At 44.2% G+C, this 24,918-nt stretch overlaps 1 protein-coding gene across 6 annotated transcripts in view; it reads left to right on the top strand.

Moving 5' to 3' along the window:
* Positions 1-24,918, top strand: part of LOC138526332 (interleukin-1 receptor type 1-like) — a 309,422-nt gene that overhangs the window by 120,580 nt on the left and 163,924 nt on the right. For all 6 annotated transcript variants that reach the window (XM_069636943.1, XM_069636944.1, XM_069636945.1 and 3 more), the window contains one exon: positions 17,685-17,865. In XM_069636943.1, the coding sequence (XP_069493044.1) occupies positions 17,685-17,865 (181 nt within the window). The remainder of the gene's footprint in view (positions 1-17,684; positions 17,866-24,918) is intronic.

Below are 24,918 nucleotides of genomic sequence, written 5' to 3'. Positions count from 1 at the left end.
GTGTACAACATGTGAGAAATCCGAAATGAATCGGCGGTAGAAATTAGCAAATCCTAGCATGCTTTGTACCCCTTTAACTGAACTGGGTGATGGCCACTTGAGGATTGCGTCCACCTTTCAAGAGTCCATTCAGACTCCTTTTGGAGTCAGGATAAATCCAAGGAATTGAACTTCCGTAGCATGAAAAAATCATTTTTCCAATTTTGCATATAACTTGTGCTGGCGTAGTTTCTCAAGGACTGCACGAACGTGCTTCACATGGTCTGATTCTGAAGAGGGGTACACTAGAATATCGTCTATGTATACAACAACACAGACGTCAATGAGTTCACGAAGGACATCGTTCATAAAATACTGGAAGGCTGCTGGTGCATTGCACAACCCGAAGGGCATCACCTGGTATTCGAATAACCCGTACTTGGTGCGAAAAGCAGTCTTCCATTCGTCGCCTTTCTTTACACGTACCAGATGGTATGCCCCTCGGAGATCTAATATAGTGTAGATGCAAGTGTCCTTTACTTGGTCTAGTAATTCGGGGATCAGAGGCAATGGGTATCGGTTCTTAACCATGATCTGATTTAATGCGCGGTAGTCTATGCACGTTCTGAGGTCGCCTTCCTTTTCAGGCACAAAGAACAAAACTGAAGATGCAGTGGTCTTGGATGGACGAATGACGCCATTAGCAAGGTATTGGTCCAAGTATTGTCGTAGGTGAAGTTTTTCGGGTTCTGTCAGGGCGTAGATCCTACTACATGGAGGTTGTGCACCGGGTATGAGATCGATTTGACAATCGTATGATCTGTGAGGTGGTAGGGTGTTTGCCTGTTCCTTTTGGAAAACATCCTGGAATTCTTGATATTCCTGAGGTAACTGCACGACTGGAGTAGCGACTGTGGCCAGGCCTTGGTTCAAGGGTTTTTTTGGGTAACAAGTATGTGCACAATCCGGGAAGGTTATTCTCTTCTCTCGCCAATCAACACAAGGATTATGTGTTTCCAACCAAAGTATCCCAGTATTATTTGGAACTGCGGGGCTTTGATTAAATCAAACACAATAGTCTCTCGATGCCCATCCTGACCCAATAGTGTCATCTCTGCGGTGGAATGAGTTACAGGCCCAGAGGCAATTTCAGTTCCATCGACTGTGGTGATGACATCCGAAGTGGTCTTTTTGCAGAGCTAGATTCATCCTAGAAGTCAACTCGTGGTCCACATAGTTTCCTATGGCCCCGCTATCAATGTATGCCCTCACTGTGTGCATACGTGATGGCTGCCTTGGATCTATAAGGACCATTGGTATGATGAAGTGCGAGGTCTGAGTATCCTTCTTCAAGCTCGGCAAGCGGACCTCTACGCTTGTCGGGCGTGGTCGTTTCCCGAATCAGGCTCTTTGATTTTTATCAGCAACTCCTACCTTTTTTAAGATGTTTTTATAGGGCAATCCCGTAGAAAATGTCCTGAGGCCCCACAGTACAGACACAATTGCATCTGCCGTCTTCTTTCGCTTTCCTTTTGAGTTAAGGGTCCCTTGACTCCCACCCCCCCGATCTGCATCGGTTCTGATGCATCTGTTCCTTTTGAGGGTAACATTGGGTTTAACCAATACCCGATTCTCAAACTAAGCTCGATCAGCCTTTCTATTCTGAAGTCGGTGGTATAACTGGACCACTAAGTCTATATATTCTTCACAATCCTGAGGTGGATTCACAACTTCGGCCAAAACGTCTTTGAGTTCACCCGAAGTCCATGATGAAATAATGTAATTAGTTTTACCTCTGGCCATCCGGTTTCCACCACTAACCTATTGAAATTGGCGATATAGGTTAGTAGATCCTGGTTACCTTGTAATGATAAGTTCGTTGTCCAGGGCCTGTCCCTGTGAATGTCTGGCAAATAGTCTTTCCATGCTCAATTGAAAACCTTGAAAATCCCGAAGAAGAGGGTCATCTGGTTAACTAATGGAGTTGACCAATCCGCTGCGCTGCCACTAAGATATGATGGTACAAAGGCTACTTTGGTTTGGTCATTCGGAAAAGCTCCAGATCTGCATAAAAAGTGCAAGCGGCATTGGTTCATAAACACTGCAAACTTTTTTGGGTCCCCAGCAAAACGTTCGGGTGGAGCAAAAGGAATGCTCCCTGGTAGAACCACTTGCACAGGATTACTCGAAGAAACAGGAGTTGGATTCCCCCCGAGTCCAGGTAATGGTGTTTGCCCAGCTTGGTTTTGCTGTAATTATCTAGCAAGATAATCAGTGCGCTCCTTTGATACAATCAGTTCTCTCCTGAGGGCATTAGTCTCTTGGCGCGCGGAGTGCACTTCTGCCCTAAGTTCCCCTAACAATAGGGCTAGTTGGTTGGTTTCTGAGGTTTCCAGAACGCCCGGGTGGGGATTTGTAGATAGGCTTCGCATTCTGTTACGCTCACCTGGCTCCCACAGGGGCGTCGGTCGGACCCGGACAGATGCGGTCTCTACCCAAGTGATGCGTAGTGCATCAATGACTGACTGGATCTGCCCTCCTAATCTTGTCTGCTTAACCCGTAAAAATATTCTCCTGCAAGTGGAGAGATGGATTTAGCCACTTGTTGATTCAAGTGATGGCACCCCACAGTCCTCCCCAACTAATCACCTCCGAAATGCCCTCATAGCAATCTCACCTTATATTCTTGAAAGATGAGCTCTCCATCCTGCGTGGATTTGCAGGGGCGCGTCGATTCCAGTTACTTCACTAGTTTGAAGGCTCGGGAGAGTTCCGGAGAGTATTGACTCTGAGGTTTCTGGTGAGGACCAGTAAGTATTAAGTTCATAGAGTTCAATATGTCCGATGTTCACTCTTGTCCCCCCCCTTCCTTTCTTGTCTTGCAGCTGGCTCGTGAAAAGATGCTCTTGTGGCAGCTGGTGGCGCTCAGGTAAGAGTCTGTATTACCCAGCGCTGTCCGGTAAATGTTGCACAAGGAAAACGTGTTTTGTCTCTTTACAGATGTGGCACGTAAAAATATGGAGTCACAAAAGGATGCCTCCGGTGGTAAATCAGGTAAGTCTACGGTGGTAAGAATTATATTTGTTGGTTCCCTCGGCTCATCGTGTGGTTTTCTTGTCTCCTAGGTGCCGAAGTTCGGCGAAGAAATGGAGGCAGCGCCGACCCGAAGGATGCTGTGAAGACTGGTGAGTATGGCGCGGCGCTGCAGCTGGAGGTGCGGCACGTGCAGAAATGATGTTTACAGGTCTGGAGACAAGATGGATCCAGAACCAGGTGTGGAATAGAAATAAGTTTGTTTTCTAACCTTGTCCCTTTCTTTCCTCTTTGTTTTAGGAGCTCCAGATTCGAGGCAGGCGTGGCAGAAGACTGGATGCAGGCTGCAGGTACGGTGAGTGTTACGCTGCTGGATGCAGAATAACACAAAGCGTGTGTTGCTGGTCGGGTGTGGTTTAAATAGCCTCAAAAGTAGTCCCAGGTAAGAATTCCCTAGAACCACACCCTAGTAAAAAAATAGTCCCTGTAGAAAAATAGTCCCTTTCAGGCTTCATGTTGGATTGGGGTCATTTGCTGCATGGTCTGCCTGAGGTAAGTAATGACTGAGCCTGGCGCCTTAGGCGCCAGGACTGAACCCAGATGGCCCCTAGCCGGGGCTGCTGAGGTTTTACTAAATGTCTAGATGCCTGCTCCCGGGGCTGATGGACTTGGTCCGGATGCCTGGGGGTAGGCATCATGACAGTTCTAGGGAACATTTGGGTCTTCTCAATGATATTAGTTCTTCATCAAGTCCTTTTTGTTGGTTCAATTTGTTTTAAATTATATGGGTGCTACTTCCTTGATGGGGAGTGTGAGGCATTTGTGGTGGTAGTAGTCGGCAATGATACTTGAGTCATTACTATTGGTATGGTTTCAAGAAATTTGTTGTGGGTCAGTGCAAATCTCTCTACCATGAGTTTACGGGAGTTTCTGGATTCGATAATGTCGGTGGTTTTAATTTTAGAAGGAGGAGGTTCATCGTTAATGAGGGTGAGGTGGATGCAATGATCTGTCCAACTGAGTGGATTAATTACGTATATGTTAATATTGGTATTAAGTGTTAAGATCCAGTCCAAGATTCTACCTTTAACATCTGTTGGACCATTCACCTGCTGAGTGAAATTCATGTCCTTGAGTGCTGAATGTAGATTGTCAGCTTTGGGGTCTAGGTCATCATTAAATCCTAAATTCAGGTCTCCAAGAAAGCTACATTTAGTGTTGGGTTTGATGCGGGGTATGAGGAGTAGTGAGATGTCAGTTTCAGGATGGCTAGTGGTAATGGGCATTCTGTATGCCACTATAATGTTAATTGTGGTTTTCTCATTCATGGCCAGTTTGACAAACAGAAGTTCATAACCTAGTATGTCTTCAATTGGGCTAGATCTAGGTTGTATATTGTTTCTGGCTATGATAGCTACACCACCTCTTGTGGTGTGAGTTCTATCGGCTCTGAGGATGTTATAGTGAGGAGTGCGGGGGGTAAAGCTAGTGCAAGTAGGGGTCCCGATGCTCTGTGGAGCCAGGTTTCTGTTATCAACAGGTCTAGGTTATGTTCCGTGATAAGGTCGTGAATTTCAATGGCATGTGCTCAGAGAGCAAGCGGTTTGAGGGCACTTTTGAAACTGGACAATGGCAATGTCAAAGATGTGCTAGGTTTTAGTGGTTAAAGGATCTTGGGGGTTTTGGTGGTAGTCTGGATTGTAGGCATCCTGCACGTCTTGTTTTTTGGTTGCTGGAAGTTGTTTGGGTTGGATATTTGTGATGTCCTATGCATGATGGTGGGGTGTGTAAATGGTTTGTGTGCATGATCTAAGGCGCAATGTTCTATTTGTACCACTAATAGGGTAGGATTTTGTTAGAACTATAGCGTCAGAGGTTTCATTGGTGGAGGCAAGTTCTCTAGCGGTGATGAAAGTGGTTGGGTTGAGGTCGTGTGTGAGGCTAGTGAGCGTGGGAAATGGTTGGTTGGTTTGTTTGGGAGGAAAGGAGTAGGGCATGGTGTTGGCAAGTGTCTGGGGCATGCCAATCTGGATAGGCCATTTCTAAAGGCTAGAAAGTAGTTACCAGAGCACGGGGTGTTACTTGGAATTAGGCAATATGGGAAGATAATAATAGCCAACCTAACCTGGTTGGAAAGGGTTGGCAAAGGTCGATGGGCGTGAGAGTTGCGGGGGTCGCAAGACACTAGAATCACTGTAGTCTAGATGTGTTGTAAAAACAGCATGCTAAAATCACACTAATACCGCTACAGGCTAAATGCACAAAGGTCATAATAATCTGAATGCATCTGAAACACAGCAGGCAAAAATGTCTAAATCATAGCGGGCTACATGCACTGGTATCAGTCTAGATGCACATAAATCACAGTGGGCTAAACGCATCTAAATCGCTAAAGGATAAATGCACTGGAGTCAGAGGGTTTAATGCAAGAGTTTACTGTGAGTGTTCACACAGTTGTATTGTAGAACACTGTTATAGAGATCACAATTGCAAATGCGTACTGCTGTGTTTCTTGAGATTTTGGGAGTCGTTCTTGGGATCTGTAAAAGTCATTGTTAGTTTCTGCGCTAATCCTCTAGGCGTGTCATGGCATAGTGGAAAGCGAGTTTTGGATGGCAATATTTCAAAACGCGTCGAATGGGAGGTAGGGCTGCACCGTTGCCAGTGTGCTGATAAAGGTAGTGATACCTGTGGTACCGCGAATGCAAAGGCTGTAGCCCACATGCGCCACAGTGCGGAAACAGGAAGGGTCCTTGCTACTGCAAGCCTTCCTGCTGAGGACCGGCTTCCGCCTGCCGGCGGACTTCTGGGTGAATACGGATGCTGCAGTTGCTACGCAATGTCAATTACAATAGAATCTGGCGGCCATTTTCCGATGTATCTGCCTGGCCGATGCAAAGATGATTAGGCCAGAAAGGTTGGTGCCCAAGCACTGAGGCACAGCAGTGCTCTGGGGGCAGCATGAGGTCATCTGACCTGCTGGTGTGCACCGCTCTGCTGCTCCTGCAGCACAAAGGTGTGGCAGAGCTGCTCCAGGCGTCGAGGTGTAATGCCATTAGGTCATATGAGCGGAGCTCAGTGGGAGAAGGGCTCCTGCCCTCTCGGGGGTGAAGGAAAAAACGGGGACAGACATTTTCAGACATTTGGGCGTGTATCATAATGGTTTCACTCAAGCTTTGCTGTTTCCTGCATTAGGGCCATTGGTATTAGTCATACCTATAGCTGTTCTGAATAAAAGCAAGAGAAGGGATTGCAAGCAGAATAAAATGTGGGACCCAACGGCCTGATCTGAAAAATCAGTTCTACCAATTGTTACAGCAATTCTCGATCCTGTGAAATACAGCTGATATTTAATGAGCTCCTTCACAAATACTAAAATATTGATTTGAGTAAAAATGACTCCAGTGGCGATTTCCAAAGGGCTAACCAAATTCTGTTTGAATATGGTGTGAGAAATCAAAGTGCTGGATACGGGCCGCCTCCAAACTTTTGGGGAATGCATGAGCTTCCTTGAGAAAAGCAGACTATTCAAAACCGCATGAAACAGTTTCTCAGCACACACCCTTGTTATAGCCCATTGGTCACCGGGATCTCTGTGTTCTCAGACAAGAATGAATATTGCATTATTGGCTTCCTGTATAGCCCTCTGAACAATGACTATGCTTTTTAATGGCTGTCTAGCTTAATTCTGAGCAGAATGTTTCAACTAATGGACAATATCCTTAGACTGTATGCCAGCTAGTACTGTTGCCTCAAGTGATGAAGCGTTGTTTCCTAATATCCAGCCTCTTCAATGCGATCTCAAAACGTTTCTGGAAATCCATCTGAAAAGGGGTCCACTAATCCATTCCCAAAAAGGCTTGAAGAGAGAGACGACACGTTCGGCATCCCCCACCAGACCATGTAGCATGTACCTTTACACTGTGGGAGCGAAGTATGCCCTATCTGGCCACTGGGGCATGCTTAAATGCTTAATTAGTTTTCCGGTGATCCTACACTGCAATTGGATATCAAATGTTTTTCTACTTCTTGGGTTATTTTCAGGGGGACTTGAGTGCATATATTTCAGGGATTACACATTAATTTCCATGATATTAAGATCCTGATGGACCGGTCCAGTGAGGGAGACCTTTGACTTGGAATAGTTCAGAGCTGCATGTGATTATCCCCTGTTGAAACATGTACCCCAATGTTCAGCTTCTGATTCCCTTGTTTTTACATATTCTCAAATGTACACAGTGGGTCTTTCCCACAAGGTGTGCCTGCATGTATGTGTGATGCACATTTTAAAGAATATAATATTTTTTTAGATGCTGACATTCAGAATGCTGCACCATGGTTATAATAATGGTAGGTGATTTCAATTCAAAGTAAGTGCCTGACTACTTTCTGAAGAGTAATTGAAGGCGATGTGTGCGCCATTCTCCTGTGTGATGTTTTTGCATGTTACAGAAGGATGCTGTTTGGGGAACACCAGCGTTCACGATTCTACCCCCAGGCAAGAACATTGCCAAGCTCAACTGTTTTCCAATTTTACAGCACGATTTGGCTTCTGAGCCTGTGATTTATGACCAGATTAATCGTGTAGATTATATTTTCTTGTATTCCCTGGGTTTGGGCGATGTAGGTAACTTGAAGGTCCACAACAGGTTGGAGAATGATCATGGACCCGTATTCCTCAGAGTCTACCCCCTTTTTATCAAGAGCAGGGAAAAATGACTTAGCTATCACAAATAATCAGACGGTTCGAGTGAGTAGCTTTAGGGGCTATTCCTGAATTCTTTGTTACATGAAAATGAAGACTCCGGCCATCAAGCTGATCAATTGAATTCTATGAAAAATGAATGTTGGCTTCCTTTGTGACCAGCTGGTCTGCACTTTGAAATGTATGCTACCAAATAGAACACCTGGTTTGATAAAGATTGCAAGAGGGGTAGAATGGAGTTACTAAAAGCCCTGAAGGAGATAACTTATTCTAAGATTAGGTTTCTAAGGCATTCTTATAAATCCCTAATTTCTGAGAGAAGCAACTAATTGAAAACAAATGGGATGCCTTGAAAGTAGAGTGCCTCAAACAAGAACACGTTTTTGGTCCATAGTTTGTGGTACTAACCTTAACCATGCAATTGTATCCATTCCAGAAAAGGATTGGTTAACCATATTAGTAACCTATGTAGAACTGAGCAGCAGATTAGTTGGGGAAGTGGCTGTTATCATCTAACCTCACTTCACAACCATTCAGTTGCATTGTTTTTGTGCATAGCACAGTAGCTACTGCACAGGTGTATGGAAATTATAGGCAATGCTCCAACACTGACTGGCTCCCATTTGGTATGCTTATACTAAAACGAGGACACTCGAAGGGTCAACATAAAGAGCTAATCAGGGTCTATCCCATCTCAACAGTATTGTAGCACTCATATGGGCAGAACACCCTTTTCTGATTATGTGCAACCTCACAATTTAATATATTGGGAGGTAATGATTTGTATCTCATTCAGGACACTCACGGTGCAGAAAGACTGGGAATAGTTGTACTCTAGCTCTGCCTATACTCTACTTTCCCTAGTTAATGCTGATGTGCCGCTGATCTTAAAGTGGATGGGTAAAGAACAACTCAGCCAGCCCTGCACTGTGTATTTACAAATTGCAGTGCTCTCATCACCTATTGTCCAGCATCACTTCTCCTCATGCCAGATTCACTCCTATACTTTCTTTTCAACTTAAAACTACAAGTAGGACACAGAATACTGTCTTTGGCAATGAGTCTTTACTGGCCGATAGTCTGGGTTTACAGGTTAAACTTAAAAGAACTCTAATGCTAGATTGATTTAAAAAGAAGTCCAAAACTTAACCACCTCAGTAGGGCTAGTTGGTTTAGTCCCTGGGGATCAAGTTAAATGTAGCTTATGAAACTTGGTCAAGAGCCATATGTACCTTTTTGTCGACCGGTTTCAGCGGGACGGCATGTCTTCTGCCAACTTTCCTCAGGAAAGCTTCACCTCCCATATTTGATTGTGAGGTTGCACATAACATGCAGAAGGTATGTTTAAACTATAGCCAACTGTCTGGGTTACTTTTCTTACTCCTTGTAGAACGTGATGACCCACCCTTGAATGATCTCCGATTCTTCTGAAACGCAGCAGTTCTACAACAATGTGGCTTTGCAAATTGGCTTTGCAAATTGGCTTTGCTAATGCTTAGAATCTGCACAGCAAAACTACTCCATGACTTCACAAACATCCTTTAGCTGACGGGAGTCCCTGAACAGATTAGCTAGTGCACTACCACACTTTTGACAATTTTTGACAATATGATTTGGATATTTCATAAATCCGATCTGTTATGAGTCGCATAATTTTAAGTTCATATGTTTCCTTATTGACCATCTCCAATAACAGTAACCTGGGGCATTGGTACCCCATCAAAGTGGACTTATCCCACAAACATTTCTGAGAAGGGAGGATGGAAGAGGACATATCCCCCTCACTTTCCAGTGCAGAGTGTTGGGCAAAATCACCTGCAGTACCCTTTGGGAACACTACAGGTAATTAGGACAAGTGTAAGCACAATTTCACCTTTGGTACAAGCCTGTACTACACAGTAAAGTGGTAGTGATAGCTAGGTAACCCCTCCACTCTATAGTAAGATAGGGTGTGCTGAGTCAGTAAATTTCAAGAGACTAAAGTCAATTTAATTTTACATGCCCTGGGAAACAGTCAGTCCACGGAAGGTATTTAAACCTTGGGCAATCTGAGACACCCGTGTGTGACCCATAGAAAAAGATGATGCCACTGGAGTGGTTTTAAAACTCCATAATCAAAGAACACAAAAGCAAAACACACATCAAAATGCATGAGAGAGTGGAGAAAAAAGGCTCCCGCTCCTTCCAGGTAAAAAATGAAATCCCAGAAATCTAGCAAAGATGCTAGGGGTCTCAAAATGGTAAGGAAAATTGGCACATTTGGAGAATTCTACCTAACACAGAGGATGCAGGTGAATGGATCTAAAAGTTTTATTTAATAAAACACGGTCACATGTACATGCTGCATATGTCCATATATTCCAGTATTCCCACAAAAGAACATTCTGAATAATGCCCCGTAAGGCTAGTGTAAGAAAACCAGTGCAAGACTGTGTAAATATACTCCCCTCTCCCCATGTAAGAATACTATCATTGGCTTTGTCCATAATGCCCGTAATAATGGCTTACTACTGTTGGAAAACATTACGATGCTGGCTGTCCAAGTACAGGTCAGTCTCCACATGTAAAACCAGGTTGCTTTGCCCCTAATTCCATCTTTAATGCCAGAACAGTGTAGGAATAAATGTCCATGCTGTCTGCACAAATATATGCAGTATCTACCCCTAAAACTCACGAAGGCTTTGCCCATAAGACAATGACACTGCAAAAATCCATGATGCTAAAAAGTACCACACATTTACCCCTCACCCCTTGGCCCTCACCAGCTCCTCTTCTGACAGGTAATTTCTCTCCCCTAGCCCACTGTACTCACACATTCCAATTACCCATTCACACAATTCGCAGGCATGCATTTTGTTTTATTAACTGACCTGATTATGGTGATTTGCCTTTGGCCTTGTCTTCCAGCTGCACTCCCCTTCCGGTACAGTGAAAAGGAGGAAACTGGCAGCAGGAGATGGAAAAGTAATTCTGAAGATTGGGGGGGTCGGTGGGGGGGCTGTCCTGGAGGGATAAAAAGCAAACTGGGGAGAGGAAAAGAGGAGCTGTAAAAAATCTCAGAAAACTGCACTGGCACCAGCACTGAAAGCGTTGGACAAATGGTGCGGTAGTCCATTTGAGACACTGAGCGATGAAAGCATTTGTTGTCGGCCATAGTCACGGGACGATGCTATGATTAGTGGGCTAATTTCCTTGCTCCGCAGCTGAAAGTCTCTTGGACATGCAAGTGACTAGGAAGCCTCAAGCGAGCTACCAGCTACTCGCAATCCGCCATTTGAGGGACCCTTGCTTAAGGGGGACCATGTCACTGGCAGTCTCTACATAGTAGGGGTACACATTTCAAGTTGAAAGATACTAGCCAGCCATAAAAACTCACTTGCCACCTCAATTCTACACAAAACAAAGCACACAATGTTTTACTCTCCAAGAGGCAATTCTTACTAGCCAATGGTTTGTGGATAGTGCACATTCTGAGCCCTGCCATACTCAATTAACGCAATTCTCTCTGCTGCCCCCCTTTAATTGGTTCTAAAATAAATCTCCTTGTAAATGTTCAGTTTGCCCCAATGTTTCCAAAAGATGAAAGAACATGGAGGTTGGTGGGTGCAAGTCCATGCATTCATTGCCTTTTCAATTTTTCCTCCTGCCCAGCTCAGTTGATGCCACCCACCTGATTCAACACATCTGTGTCATGGCACATCCTTTAGAGACTTGATGTATAGTAGATCTCGCAGGTCTGAAATACAGAATCTTTCATTGCCTACCTGGCATCCCCACCCCTTCAGGTCTACGTTTCCAGCATGTTTACAGTATAGAAACAAAGAATGGAGTGCAGAATGTGCTTGGACAGTGGTGACCCTCTTTGATTTGGAATTGAATTCCTTTGTAGTTTAACCTCACAAACGGAAATGGCCAAAAGAAACAACAATGGTAGTAGCACAATGCAATGCAGGTCAAAAGCAGCCGGGGACGAAGGCAAACCCTATAAAGCAACATTAATTGCATTTCTCCGCAGATTAAACTGCTTCACTAGCCCTTACAAAATGTTTGCTGCTGTGTCACAGCTGAAGGCAGGGACATGACCGAGCAGCTATCTAGCACCAGAGCACCTCTTTATGTATTGTATTTACATTTATAAATCGCAAAACCATGGCTCGGAAGCATCTGGGCGCTAAATCGGCCACTAGTGACCTTCCAAAACCTCAATCAGAATAAAAAAGGTTTTAAGTGCCTTCCGAAAGAGAAAATGACAAGTGGCACGGGGAGAGAGTTCCACAATGTCTGGGCAAGAACTGAAAAGGTTCACCCTCCCGCTCAGGCCTTGCGAAATCTAGGATTTTTAAGCAACGTTTGGGAGAACTCTTTGGCTTAAATGAAGGTTCACTGGCATTTGATGCAAAGACCTTTACAGTAACAAATGGCCATCTGTGAAATGGAAGGTAGGTTGAGGGGAAAATGGATGCATTTCCAACACAATTGATTGAATCAGTCTGTCCCTATTTGCTTTGAGGTTCTGATGCAGGGACTTGGAAACAAAGTCGGGAGGTGTGCAAAGGAGGATTGCCTAGCCTGTGGTGCGAATGGGCTCTGAAACAACTTTTTGGTTCTGCCAAATGAACCCCAAATCTTTCGTTGCACCTTGAGCTGGGTACAAGGACTAGCCACAAACTACTTTGTCATACCACTTGTGCAGCAGGGTTCCAAATTGATGGAATCTCTCAGCTATTTAGCTCTTGCTTGTAGCTTAGAGCCTGGTTAGCTTACCACCAACTGCTACCAGGAGCTAGTCTTGGCTGCACAGGCCAACTGATGCAGAACAAGCACACCTATGTGAATTTAACTCCATTTGGGACAGTCTTTAAATAAACATTAGGACACTTCTATACAACATTTAAAGCAGAAGGTCATTTATAATATATTAAGATGTTTCCATCTTATGTGGAAGTTGGATTTGTAGGACTCAATGCACTAGCTCCTTTTTCTCCCCAGTGTTCGCTCCTGGTCATTAGTTAAAGATTGATACTTAAGCATGACCTAAAAACATCTCTTATCAAATCTCAATTTTAAGCCCTGGTTTTGGCTAAAGCTCTGGAGATCATTTGAGCCTTTCTAATACAGAGCTGTATTACAAGATGTCCTTGGTTCCCCAGGTGCCTCAGCTTTACATTTATCAAGTGTAAAACCTTTGGCCCAAAAACTAAATTTCATGGAGTTTTGGAACAATCCTATTCCAATTTCGAACACAACTGTAAGCCATAATTGAAATGTTTTTGCCTGCAGTACACAAAATGAAATGGCTGAAAGGTATGGTGGTATTTTTAACTCTCAAGTACACTGTGAACATAAACCAACTTTTGGCTTTGAATGCTGTTGTGATGCTATTCAGCCATTTTAACTCCAATCAAAATATATTTAGTGTATAGATATAGGTACTCTTATTTAGCACCCATGACATCCTATTTGGGAGAGTTCACGGGTGCCTCTTTTTATTGTAACAGTTTAATGGACAATGGTCTGTTTTATTCTTTTGTCCATTGTATAGAAGAGATGCAGGCTTTTGGCTCAAACTCATTAAAAAAATATATTGGCGTAGGATCTTTGAAAGAAGGACTAGCAATATGCAAAATCCACAAAGCAGGCTCACCGGCTTGGATTTGAGGTATGTTTGAAGTAGAAAGCTAATTTTCTTGGACAAATTGCATTCCTATTGGCTAATTTGCATATCTACATTGCATTGCTCAGTAGGTCTGTACTAGAGGTGAACTTCCAGAGATGGTGTTTGGGTTGCTGTGGTATGTGAGTTGACAGAAATGACCTAATGTACACTTAAACTTCAGGTAGAAAGGTTTTTTTTCATGCTTTATTTACCCGTCAACCATGGCGTTTGGTAGTTGGCACAACTGTTGCATTGAATGGAAGATAAGTGTTGAATGTTTAAATGATAGTTTAATTTACAAGACTGGGTGGTTTTAGGATTCCATTTGGGGTTGAATTCTTTTTTGTTGTATTCTTAGCATGTTCTGAGTAATTTTATATTGTAATAAGCTGAATGTTTGGTTTGATTGGCAAAGTTGGCAAAGTATACCCATGACGCTAATGGCATAGCAGAGTTGTCCAAAATGCTTGTCTGGCTTGGGCAGGTATGGGCTGGCAGTTCAGCCTACTCGAGCAATCCTGCAAGCCATTAGCTGCTGCTTCTTGGGGGACGGGACTTCACTCGTTTTGCGCTTGCTTCCTGTCGCTACCTTGGACCACCACAGGAAGCATTTGGCATCCTTCTTTATTACCCCAGCATCAGAAGGTTGTACCTGCTAGAGGGAATTTACAGTATGCCATGATGGGTTAAATGATCCTAATGGATACTGGAAATTATGTACAAAATTGCCATACGATCTACTAGGCATAACTTGGTACTAAATTAGGCTACTCGATATGTGCCAACTGGGATTTAAGTAAACTGGAAACAGTCTGTTAAATGAACATGCAGTTATTTTGATAACTGTACATAATATAATCAAGTTCTAATGTAATAGCTGGGATCGAATAATCAAACATGGAAAAACAAATATGTATTCGCCAAACTACTTGATGTTGCCACTTTGCTCATATCAGTCATGTTTGTGGCTATTGTTTGGTGTGTTTTCGGATCCAGAGTTTTTGCTGCCCTTTATGGGGTTTGTGCTTTATTTCTTAAGAGTGTGCAATTGGACAAAGGTTATATGTTCAAAGGAAGGTTGGATCCTTTGCATCTTAACCAACATACTGTTTGTGAGGGATGATAGCCTTAACTACGCATCCTTAACCCCGTTGCACTGCTCTTGAACTCTCCCATGACTGTACAGATGACATAACGCATCACTACAAAATTGCATATGAAGTGACGTTTCCAAAGTAGTAGCTGCAACTAAGTGGGAGCTTCATGGCACACACGGTCGAAGACGCTTGTTCATAATGTCTGAAATAAGAGTTGCATATCATTGTTTTTATGAAAATGTATACATTTGAGGGTTTTTTCTCTTTAGGCCTATGAATATAGATGTTGGTCTTGGTCATTTGTTAATATTGGGCAGGGCTGCCATCTTCATTAATTTCAAAGCCTTTCTTACAGTCTACAAGAATTCGTTCTACCTGAATCGACTAGAATGTTTTTAGTGATGATACTGAGAAACCAGACCGAGATTCCTTAAAGTGCTAGTCGTAGAGACCTCTATCCCTAATAAATATGGACAATACAATTCTGGCCAGAATCTTAGCGGATTGCCTTGTCCTATTTATACCCGCTATCGTCCTCCCCGACCAGGCAGGCTTTGTACCTGGAACCCAGAAATCCCCATATTTCGCCGCCCTGGACGCAGAAAAGGCCTTTGGCTCGGTAGTGTCCCTTTTTTATTTGAATTCCTGCGGCACTCCAGCATAGGTCTTGCTCATCTATGCTGGGTTCGCCTGCTATATACTGTGCCTTCAACTACAGTATTCACAAATGGAATTATGTCAAAGTACATGTGGGGCATGAGACGGGGGGGGGGTGCCCTCTTTTCCCCAATCCTTTTTGCCCTCACCTTCAAACCCCTTGCATGCTACTTTAGAGATGCATTTTCATGTTTTTTTCGTATCATTATACACCGATATGTTGTACTTAAACACCCTCGGGAAAACTTGCAACCAGTTGTATTAGCCATACCACAATATGGCGACATCGCCGGATGGCAGATTCGTTGGTCTAAATTGGAGATAGTACCATTAACCCCTGCAGTTCTCGAACAGGCTATCGGAAAGGATTTTAGATGGAGCCCATGAGGGATGTGCTATCTTGGTGCACACATCACAACCTCCCTGACAGGTTTATTAGAGAAAAAGTATCTGAAGGTATTAAGTTGCCTGGAAAACAGTGGAGGCATGGATCCTCTTGCCCATTTCACAGACTGCTCGCATGCCCTTAGCTAAGATGGTTATTTTACCAAAATGTATATTTACGTTTAATAATGTCCCAATTTGTCCCCCATCTAACTTTTGGTCCCAGGGTATGTAAATTAATGACGCATTTAATTTGGGTGGGTAAACAAGCCAGGATATCATACAATGTATTAACGTTACCCTATCAACAAGTTGGTTTAGAGTATCCAGATTTATACCTATACTTTCTAGCCACACAACTCCAGCATTCCATTTGGTGGTGGTTCACCTTATTGGACCTCCCACATGTTTCTCTGGAAAAGTTGATCACTCTCCCTAAACATCTAAGGGGGTTGTTGTGTCTGGGACCTGTAGCAGGTAGATGGGCGGAGGGCCAACCGATTGAAGTTACATGTAGGGCATGGAGGAAACTGGGGAGTATCTCCTGTGAGGACATTCTTTATTCTCCGACATTTGCAGTATACAAAGTCAAGGGTGTCCCACTTACTCAGTAAAAGATTTTTCATATAAACTTGCAAATCTTGGGATACAGCCATTGGTAGATCTGGTAGTGGAGGGTTGCTTAATCCCTTGGGATGGTTTGAAAACTAGAGGTGAATGGAACACATTGGCGATGTTTCTATACTTCCGCCTTCGAGAAGTACGCAAGTTTGTATGGCCCCACTACCCGCTGAATCCTGCGACTTCACCACTGTTACTTTATTACCACATTTACACCCACCAAGTCATTGGTCTCTGCTATATACAGGGGCATGGAAAAGGATTTGCCAACAAACTCACTCTCTCCTTGAACAATCTTTTACGGTTAGCTCATTATACATTTCTGCACCTGGTGTACTATTCTCCGGCAAGTCTACACAGATTTTATCCTGATGGAGCATCTAAATGTAACAGATGTGCCCAGGACATGGCTAACCTTTTACATGTAGCATGGTCCTGCTCTCGGGTATCCTCATTCTGGTCAGCCATCGAAACTGCTTTGTCTGCCATGCTGTATACTCTTCGCAATTTCCTACGGAATTCTGGATGTTGACAGCAATGGATACTGGTTCTAGAACTGAAAGAAACTAGCAGGAATGGCATCAGTTGTCTCCCGGACTAGAATTTTCCAAATTATAGGGGAAATGCAAAGCCCCAACATTCCGAGAATGTTTGGCATTTATGAATGTGTGAAAATAGGGAAACTGAGTATGCAGCAACCCTACCTACATGTGAGACCATTGGACTACGGTCCCCCTTCAGGGCACACGTCTTTCGAGGCGGAGGACGAGGTTCCCCTGTCACAATGCTAATTATAAAACACCTGATATGTCCACGTTGATGGTAGTAACCTTGAACCGCATTGCCTGCTATAACATAAATTCATCACATTTTCCACCAGGTGGTATGAAATGCTTGTCGTACCTTGTGTACTAAAGTGGCATTTGATAATTTCTTCCATATTTGCACTTTATTGCCATGTATTTTTTTTTTTTTTTTGTTGGGGTCGGCGATGGGTGGACGGGAAGGGCACACTGAAGGTTTCCATCTTTTTTTAAATGAAACAAAATGTATATCATTTTTTTTACTTTTTTTTTTTTTTTTAAACCAACCAGCATTATTTGGAATAGTCACATTTGTTTGTATTACAGTGCGTTGTTGGATGTTAACAAGTTTGAACTTTTTTATTTTTGTATACTTTCTGAGCACTGGATGAAGTGCTGGACAAAAATAAAAGGTATATCGAACCACTTTGTATGAGTGATATTATTTGTAGCTAGCTGATCTGAAACACTTTGTGGGAGTTGGACTTGAGTATCTGTTCTTTAACTTGACCACAGAGCAATGCCAAACTTTCTCAAACCATGTAAAGTCACCTTGACATATTTTTGTGAAAAGGAGAGTACGGATTGGTCTTGGAGGCAATGTTTTGGTCTCCCAAGGCCTGTTGAGGTCTTAACTCTAAATACACAGTTGTGATTTCGTGCTCCTTGAGATTACTCTGCATGTTTCAGGAAAACATGGAAATACACCATTTTATTGACCATTGTGTTTTGCATTTTTTTTATTTCAGGAATTCAACAAATTGTTGGAAAAAGTTGGTTCATCTCACCGTATATAAAAATCGGGATGGCCTGTGTTATTCTACTTACCTTTTCTTGCAAACACTGCATGAACATAGCAATGAAGGAATAACTTGTCCTGGTCTTTCAGATTTTATCACTGATGAGCAGTATCGGGTGATGTGGTACAAGGTAAATACAATATTTTTAACTTTGATGAACGCTTCAGCTTTTTAAAGTTAAGGCCGCTCTTTTGATGAACCAGTTCTGTTGCAGTTTCAATGCACTTTTGTAGTAGGAAACATTTTCGAACACCCAAAATAATTAATTTTGAATGTCTTTAGAAGACCGTGTGCAATGTTGTTGTACCAGTGGTCCAGGGTTTCTGTTGGTATTATGAATGGGATGCGGTGCTCAGCAAAAGTTTGACTCGGCTCAGCTCCACTTGCAGAACTACTGGGAAAAATGCTTTGCTGTATGGTCCCCTAGAGTGCAGGTTGAGAGGGCATGCTAGATGGGCCACTTTAAGTTGCTAGGTATTGAAAAGAACCGGAGCTACGCTAATATCTGGACAGTCGGGGACTTTAGGCTAGCTGGCCTTTTGGTTGGAGCCCCTGAGCTTCTATCCAGAGCTACAATCAAAAGACCTGGGGCTATATTCCACCAGGCCACCCTCCCAGCGATGCCTCTGGTGCGCTTGGGTGTGGGGGGTTGCATGGGGCCTGGGGGGGGTGTAGGGGGCGGCAGGGATATTCTCAGGGTTTCCTACAGAAACTAGTGCTTGTGGAAGAAGAGACGTCCTGCAGGGACTTGTGGAAGTAGACCCATTCTGCAGAGTCATGCAGGCCTTTGACGGGGAGACCACCTGCGGTTGCTGGAGGGCCTTGTTTTCACCTGCTTGGGCTCATTCTACAGAGGCTTGTGTGTATGCTGGAAGTATGTGCACATAATGCAGGGGCTCTTATGACTGTCGGATTGTCCCTTCTATAGGGGGGGGCATGTATGGTGCGATTCCCCACTAGCTCATGTAAGTATTTCTATGACACATGCTACAAATTAATAATAGATGCTGTGCCCATGTAAAGGGGCAGCACACATGAAATCCTTTCTGCTGCATCAGTGCTGTTAAGGCAGCATTAAAATATGCCATTACAATGTACACGGGTATGCCAATGAAATGCACTCTTCCACAACCATCTCCCCAATGCCCTCACAACGAACAGCTGAATTGATCCATACAAAATCGTCAAAATGTGGGAGCTGTGTCAGCTTGTTATCGATTAGATTGAATATGGTTGGATCAGTGAGGATTGAGCCATATTTATCTTTTGATTTTTACTTTGTGTTTGGTTGAAGTGTGTTCTATTATGTCTGCACTCTAGAAGCATTGACGTAATGGTGAAATTATCAGCCTCGGAAGTTTAGAGTAATTCAAACAGTCATGAAAATAGGATGCTGGCCGGGATTTTGACTGGAATAGTATCGTTTTGTAAACAAGTGCTGAAATTCTGGCATAGGGAACCCACGGTGCACCTACAGAATGTTACCTGTTTCAGTCCTAAATATTTGTTAAAGGACATTTATACTGTGCACTGTCACCACCGAAATGGTCCTCTGGTGCACTGTCGGCTCAAAGGCAAAAGGGTGGGGTAAGTTGGTAGGACGGAGCTGGAGAAAGAGCAAGAGAGCTGTGATGTGCTCTTGGCAGCTTCAGTTTGGTTTACACCGTTTGCTGAGCGTAGGTGTTTTTTTTTTTTCTCGGTTGGTAGCCATCATGAGTTTGGGTGTATTGTTTTCAGTTGGTAGCCTTCATGTGCTGTTGTGCAAGGCTGTATGTGATTAGTTTTATTGTTGTGGTGTAGTGAATTGCATGCGGTTTGTTGTGCTTTAGAGGTATGTGCTATGTTTCATTCAGAGCTTGAGGTGTATGTAGAGATGTTTTTTTTTATTTTTTTTTGGTCTGGTTGGTTCTAGACATTACTGTGTAAGACACATACTGATACCTATATTTCCATCCAGATGTGATGACATGTGATATTCACATCTGGATGTGACGGAAGCTAACCATTATATCAGTTCTGTTTTTGCCGAGCACTGCTTCGTGTCGCAGAACGGCGCATCAGGTTTTTCCTGGATAATGTCCTCAACTTCTCCGACCACACCAAAGACGGGTTTAAAAAAAATGTCTGAAGTGTGGTAGGAAAATGTCAATTACCGACCCCCATCGGAATTGCCTTTGGTGTCTCAGCCCTAACCATCGGATTGACGAATGTAGTTCCTGTCAGGCCATGTCCAATAAGGCTCTTAGGGAACGAAAGGTAAACTGGTAATGGGGGAGGAGTCTTATAAGTCTTCGAAAAGACAAAAAGATTCAGGAGGGTTGAGTGGAAAATCTTGACATGGGTCGAGGTCCATGAGCTACAGGAAACACTTCTCGTCTTTGTCTAAGGGGTCGAAAAAGCAACGTCACAGATCTTCCTCCTCATCAGCGAGACGGGTGACTTATCCTTACATGCACGATTCACTCGAAAAATGGTAGCCTTTAGGGCTTTGATGCTTAAAATTTTGGAGAAAGCAGCCCAGATCCCCTCGAAAAAGCCATGTGGAGATCATGCCCCTGCCCACTCCAAAAGTGACAGAGGGAGATCAAAGACCAGGCACGCAAGAGCCAACAAAGAATCGAGGGTGTCATTAGGAGAAAGTTCTCCGACACCTCATGTAAAAGCAAAACCACTGGTGCATAATTCAGGTGTAGTGGAATCGACATCGAAGCCGAAATTCGACTATGCAGTCCATGACGATGGCGTCGAAGCTGTTGCCGAAAAAAGGGCGTCGACACATTCAACAGTGTTGAAGCCACCTTCGACAGCATCGAAGCCTCCTTTGAAAACACTGAAGTCAGTGTCCATACCATCGACGCCTTTATAGAGGCATTCTTTAATCATGATGCCAAAGTCAACGCCATTATCCAAGCCTAGTTCAGTGCCAACCCCTTTACCAGGAAAGGTTTTCTATCCTCCATCCAGGCAGGAATTTTTCTGGTCTAATCTATTTTTGAAGAACAGTCCTCTGAGGAGCATGTTACTCCGGCTGGGGTTGGGTCTGGAGCCAGGGAGATTGACCCGAGTACCAAGATGTCAGATGTTTGATTGTCTTCAAAATGCCAGTGGCCTTGATACTTCCCCTGAAGTGGAATTTGGGAAGCAGACCCTGAAGATCATGCAGCTTCTGGTTTATAGGAACCTCATGGGAAGGGTCATTGATTTTCATGGGTTGGAAAGCAGCGTCCCCAAGTTTTGACCAGGATGACTGATATCCTGAATGAGGGACCTCCAAAAAGACCCTGTCCTCCCTTTCCATAAGGCACTGCAGAAAAGGGTGATGGCAAATTGGGATACCCCAGATTCAGTTTCTGCGGTAAATGAAAAATATGTAAGCAAGTACAGACCATCTTCATCAGATCCTGAATATCTCTGACCTGAAAGTTTAATGGTACAAGCTGCAACCTCCACTAGGCAGTCAGCTTACCCTTCAATACCACCAGACAGGGACGATAAAGTTGATGCTGGGGCTAAGAAAGGCTTTTCTTCAGGGTGCCTGGCCCTTAAATCGACTAATGTAACTTGCACTTTGGCAAGATTTACATACACCACGTGGGACTGTAATATACCAGTGGCTGAACACATCCCAGAGGGCGAGGAACGGGATGGTTTCCTGGCGATAGTGAAAGATTGGAAAGAGGCTATGGAGGAATGCTTCCAGTCAGGATTGGACACTGCAGACAGTATAAGCAGGTCCATGGCTACCAGCACGGTTCTACGCATATTTTCATGGCTGAGGAAATCTGGCTTTGCACCTGATGTGCAGTCCAGATTACTCAATATGCCTTCTGACGGCTTCAGGTTGTCAAGAGCTTGGAGAAGCTGCAGACCCCAAAAGCAGCAGCAAAATCACTCGGCGCCACTATAAAACCACCTCAACACTCCTATGCAGGGTCATCTTCTTGGAGGAGTAGTCCCTTTTTGTTTCTACTCCTCTTTTGGAAGAGGGAGGGGGCAGGCCTGTCAAAAAGGCCAACAGAGAAAACCCCTTTGTGGTGGAAAGGTGCTTGATCAGCCCCAGCAGTGGCTACCTCCTCAGCCACAGCTGCAGCAGCTGCAAAGCCACTTTGAGGTCTTCACCCACAAGACCCCGGTGGGAGGCAGGAACACTCTGCATCTGAACGAATGGCGGGGCATTACGTCCGATGCCTGGGCACTAGAAATAGTGACCCATGGTTACTGCCTTCCTTTCCATCAAAGACCTCAAGATCATCCACCGGGAGCCAACTCTATCAAAATACCAGACCCGTTCCTTGTGCAGGAAATATCAACCCTGTTAGAGAAAGGTGCAATAGAACATGTACCTGTAGCGGAAAGGAACAAGGGTTGGTACTCCCCTTATTTTCTCATCCCCAAAAAGGACGGAGGACTGAGACCCATCTAAGGACTTGAGAATTTTGAACATATTCCTCAGGAAGGACAAGTTGAAGATGGTGACCTTTTCTCAGATCCTTCAGCCTCTTCAGCTTCAGGACTGGCTGGTTTCATTGGATCTTCAGGGTGCTTACTTTCATGTGCCAACCCATCTCAAGCACAGAAAGTAGCTGAGGTTCGCGGTTGGCAGTTCTCACTATCAGTTTCAGTTTCTGCCTTTTTGGGCTGACCTCCACCTGAGGGTTTTCACCAAGCTGATGACTGTAATGGCAGCGAGTCTCAGGAGAGGTGGGATTCACGTCTACCCCTACTTGGACAATTGGCTAATCGGGCAGTTCCCCCCCAGACATGCCCATGAACATCTAGCCAGACTGGGCTTCTCCCTCAATTACAAAAAGTCACAAATGATTCTAAGCCAAAGTCTCCAATTCATCAGAGCAGTCCTGGATACTTCCTCAGGGAAAGCCTCACCTCCCGAGGAACGAGCTTTCCACATTCTGCAGATGGTAACAAGTTTCAGAATGCCCAACATCTGCCGGCCTTCGATTTTCTGAGGTTGCTGGGCCTCATGGCATCCTGCATCTTTCTGGTGCCAGAGGACATACTGAGAATGAGATTCCTTCAGTGGGCCCTCAGGACTCCATGGTCCCAGTTTTTGGGGGCGATATCAGATCTTTTGCAATTCCCGGCCAGAGTGGCTCAAGATCTTCTATGGTGGGCTTGCAAGGAAAATATCCTCAAGGGAGAATCTTTTTGTCAACCATGGTTGGAGATAACTGGAGTGACGGATGCCTCACTCACGGGGTGGGGAGCCCACACCAACATTCTGGCAATCGGCGGTCGTTGATCCCATCGGAGTCCAAACTAAACATCAACCTTTTAGAGCTGAGAGCAATCAGACTAGGGCTGAAAGCTTTTCTGTCCTCTGTATGGGGAAAGAATGTCTTTATAATGACGGAGAACACAGTGGCCATGTACCACCTCAACAAAAGAGGAGGCGTAGGATCAATTCCACCAGATGGGCAATGCAGCTCTTGTTATGGGCAATGCAAGAAGGAATCTGTCGGCAGCTCACCTAGCTGGAGAGCAGAACATGGCGGCGGACACTCTGAGCAGGCAGAGCAGTTTCTCACGAATGGGAACTAGCTCACGAAGTCCTTCAAGAGATCTTCGCCCTTTGGGGAACCCCTCAAATGGATCTGTTCACGACTAGAGCCAACTGGAAGTATGAACTGTACTGCTGAAGGGAATTTTCCCCCAAGTGGAGCTCTAGGGGACGCGTCCGTAGTGGACTGGGTTTTTCCACTCCTATACGTGTTTCCTGCAGTACCTGTGATTCCTCATTTAATCAGGAGGTTGATAAAGTTCAGGAAAACCATGATCATAATTGCCCGGATTGGGCCAGGAGAACGTGGTACACGGACCGTCTGGACATGTCCATCTGCCCTCCAATACCTCTTCCACAAAGAGGATTTTCTCTCACAAGAGTAAGGTTGGGCTCTCCATCCAGAGGTCAATACACTCGGCCTTCACACATGGTTTTTGAGAGGCTGAGATATAAGGATTGGGACCTCCCAGATGACGTAATGGAGATCTTGCTTTCGGCCAGGCGGCCAGCAACATCTGTGTATCGGTGTCGTTGGAACAAGTTCAGTAACTGGTGCAGGGATAAGAATGTGGATCAATTTTTATGTAATATTCCTACAGTACTTTCTTTCGTTTTACACTTGGCCAATTTGGGGCTCCAAGTTGGCACTATAACAAGGATATTTGCCAGTGCTATCAATCTTTAAGCGCTCCTCAGAAGTGTCTTATTTTAAAATGCCCTTGGTCACTCCTTTCTTGAAAGGGCTGACAAATGTATACCCTCCGACACCTTTTCAGTTCCCCATTTGGGATTTGAATTTAGTCTTGCAATATCTCATGAGTACCCCTTTTGAGCCTTTACATTCTTGCCTGTTAAGGCTTCTCACTTTAAAAACAATCTTATTAGTGGCTATACCATCAGCCCATAGGGTGAGTGAGTTGCAGGTGCTCTCTTGTAAGCCTCTTCACACCATTTTCCATAGGGACAAGGTTATCCTAAAGGTCAAGCCATCCTTCTTGACGAAAATAGTCGGATTTCTACCTGTCAGAAAAAATCACCTTACCTTCTTTTTACCCCCCCCTCATCACGCTAGTAAGGAAGAGGAGAGATTCCACAGACTGGACCCAAAAAAGGCTCCGTTTCTATATTTCCCGAATGGGAAATTTCCGACAAAGTGTCCAACTGTTTGTTGGATATACTGGACACAAATTGGGCCTTGGAGTGTCTAAGCAAACTCTATCCAGATGGATAATTCTGGCAATTTCGGAGTGCTACAAATTGGCTGGGAAAGAGCCTCCAGATGGGCTAAGGGCTCATTCAACCAGGGGCATGGCAACTTCCACGGCTCTTCAGTGGGGTGTCCCGGTGCAGGATATTTGTGCGGCGGCCACCTGGTCGTCAATGCTATGTTTAAATAACTAATGGCACAACCTTTTTTTTTTCTTTTTTAATAGCACTTAAATCTCTCAGCCAGGTATTACATTGTTACAGAATGCACCATCTGAAGTTGGCAATTTTTGTCTATTGCCTTGCTATTCAATGTATTAACCTCCAGAGAGAACGGACTCTTGGAATTTAAAAATAAACCAGTTTGAATGATCGGAAAAAGGAACACTAATGTTCACACCTTAATGAAGTATTTGTGCAAACTTAACTTTCAATGTGTAACGTAAATGACGAGGC

Source organism: Ambystoma mexicanum, chromosome 7p, assembly GCF_040938575.1.
Source record: "Ambystoma mexicanum isolate Mex_15411 chromosome 7p, UKY_AmexF1_1, whole genome shotgun sequence".
In the NCBI taxonomy this organism is placed as follows: Eukaryota; Metazoa; Chordata; class Amphibia; order Caudata; family Ambystomatidae; genus Ambystoma; species Ambystoma mexicanum.
This window is presented reverse-complemented; position numbering and strand designations above follow the sequence as displayed.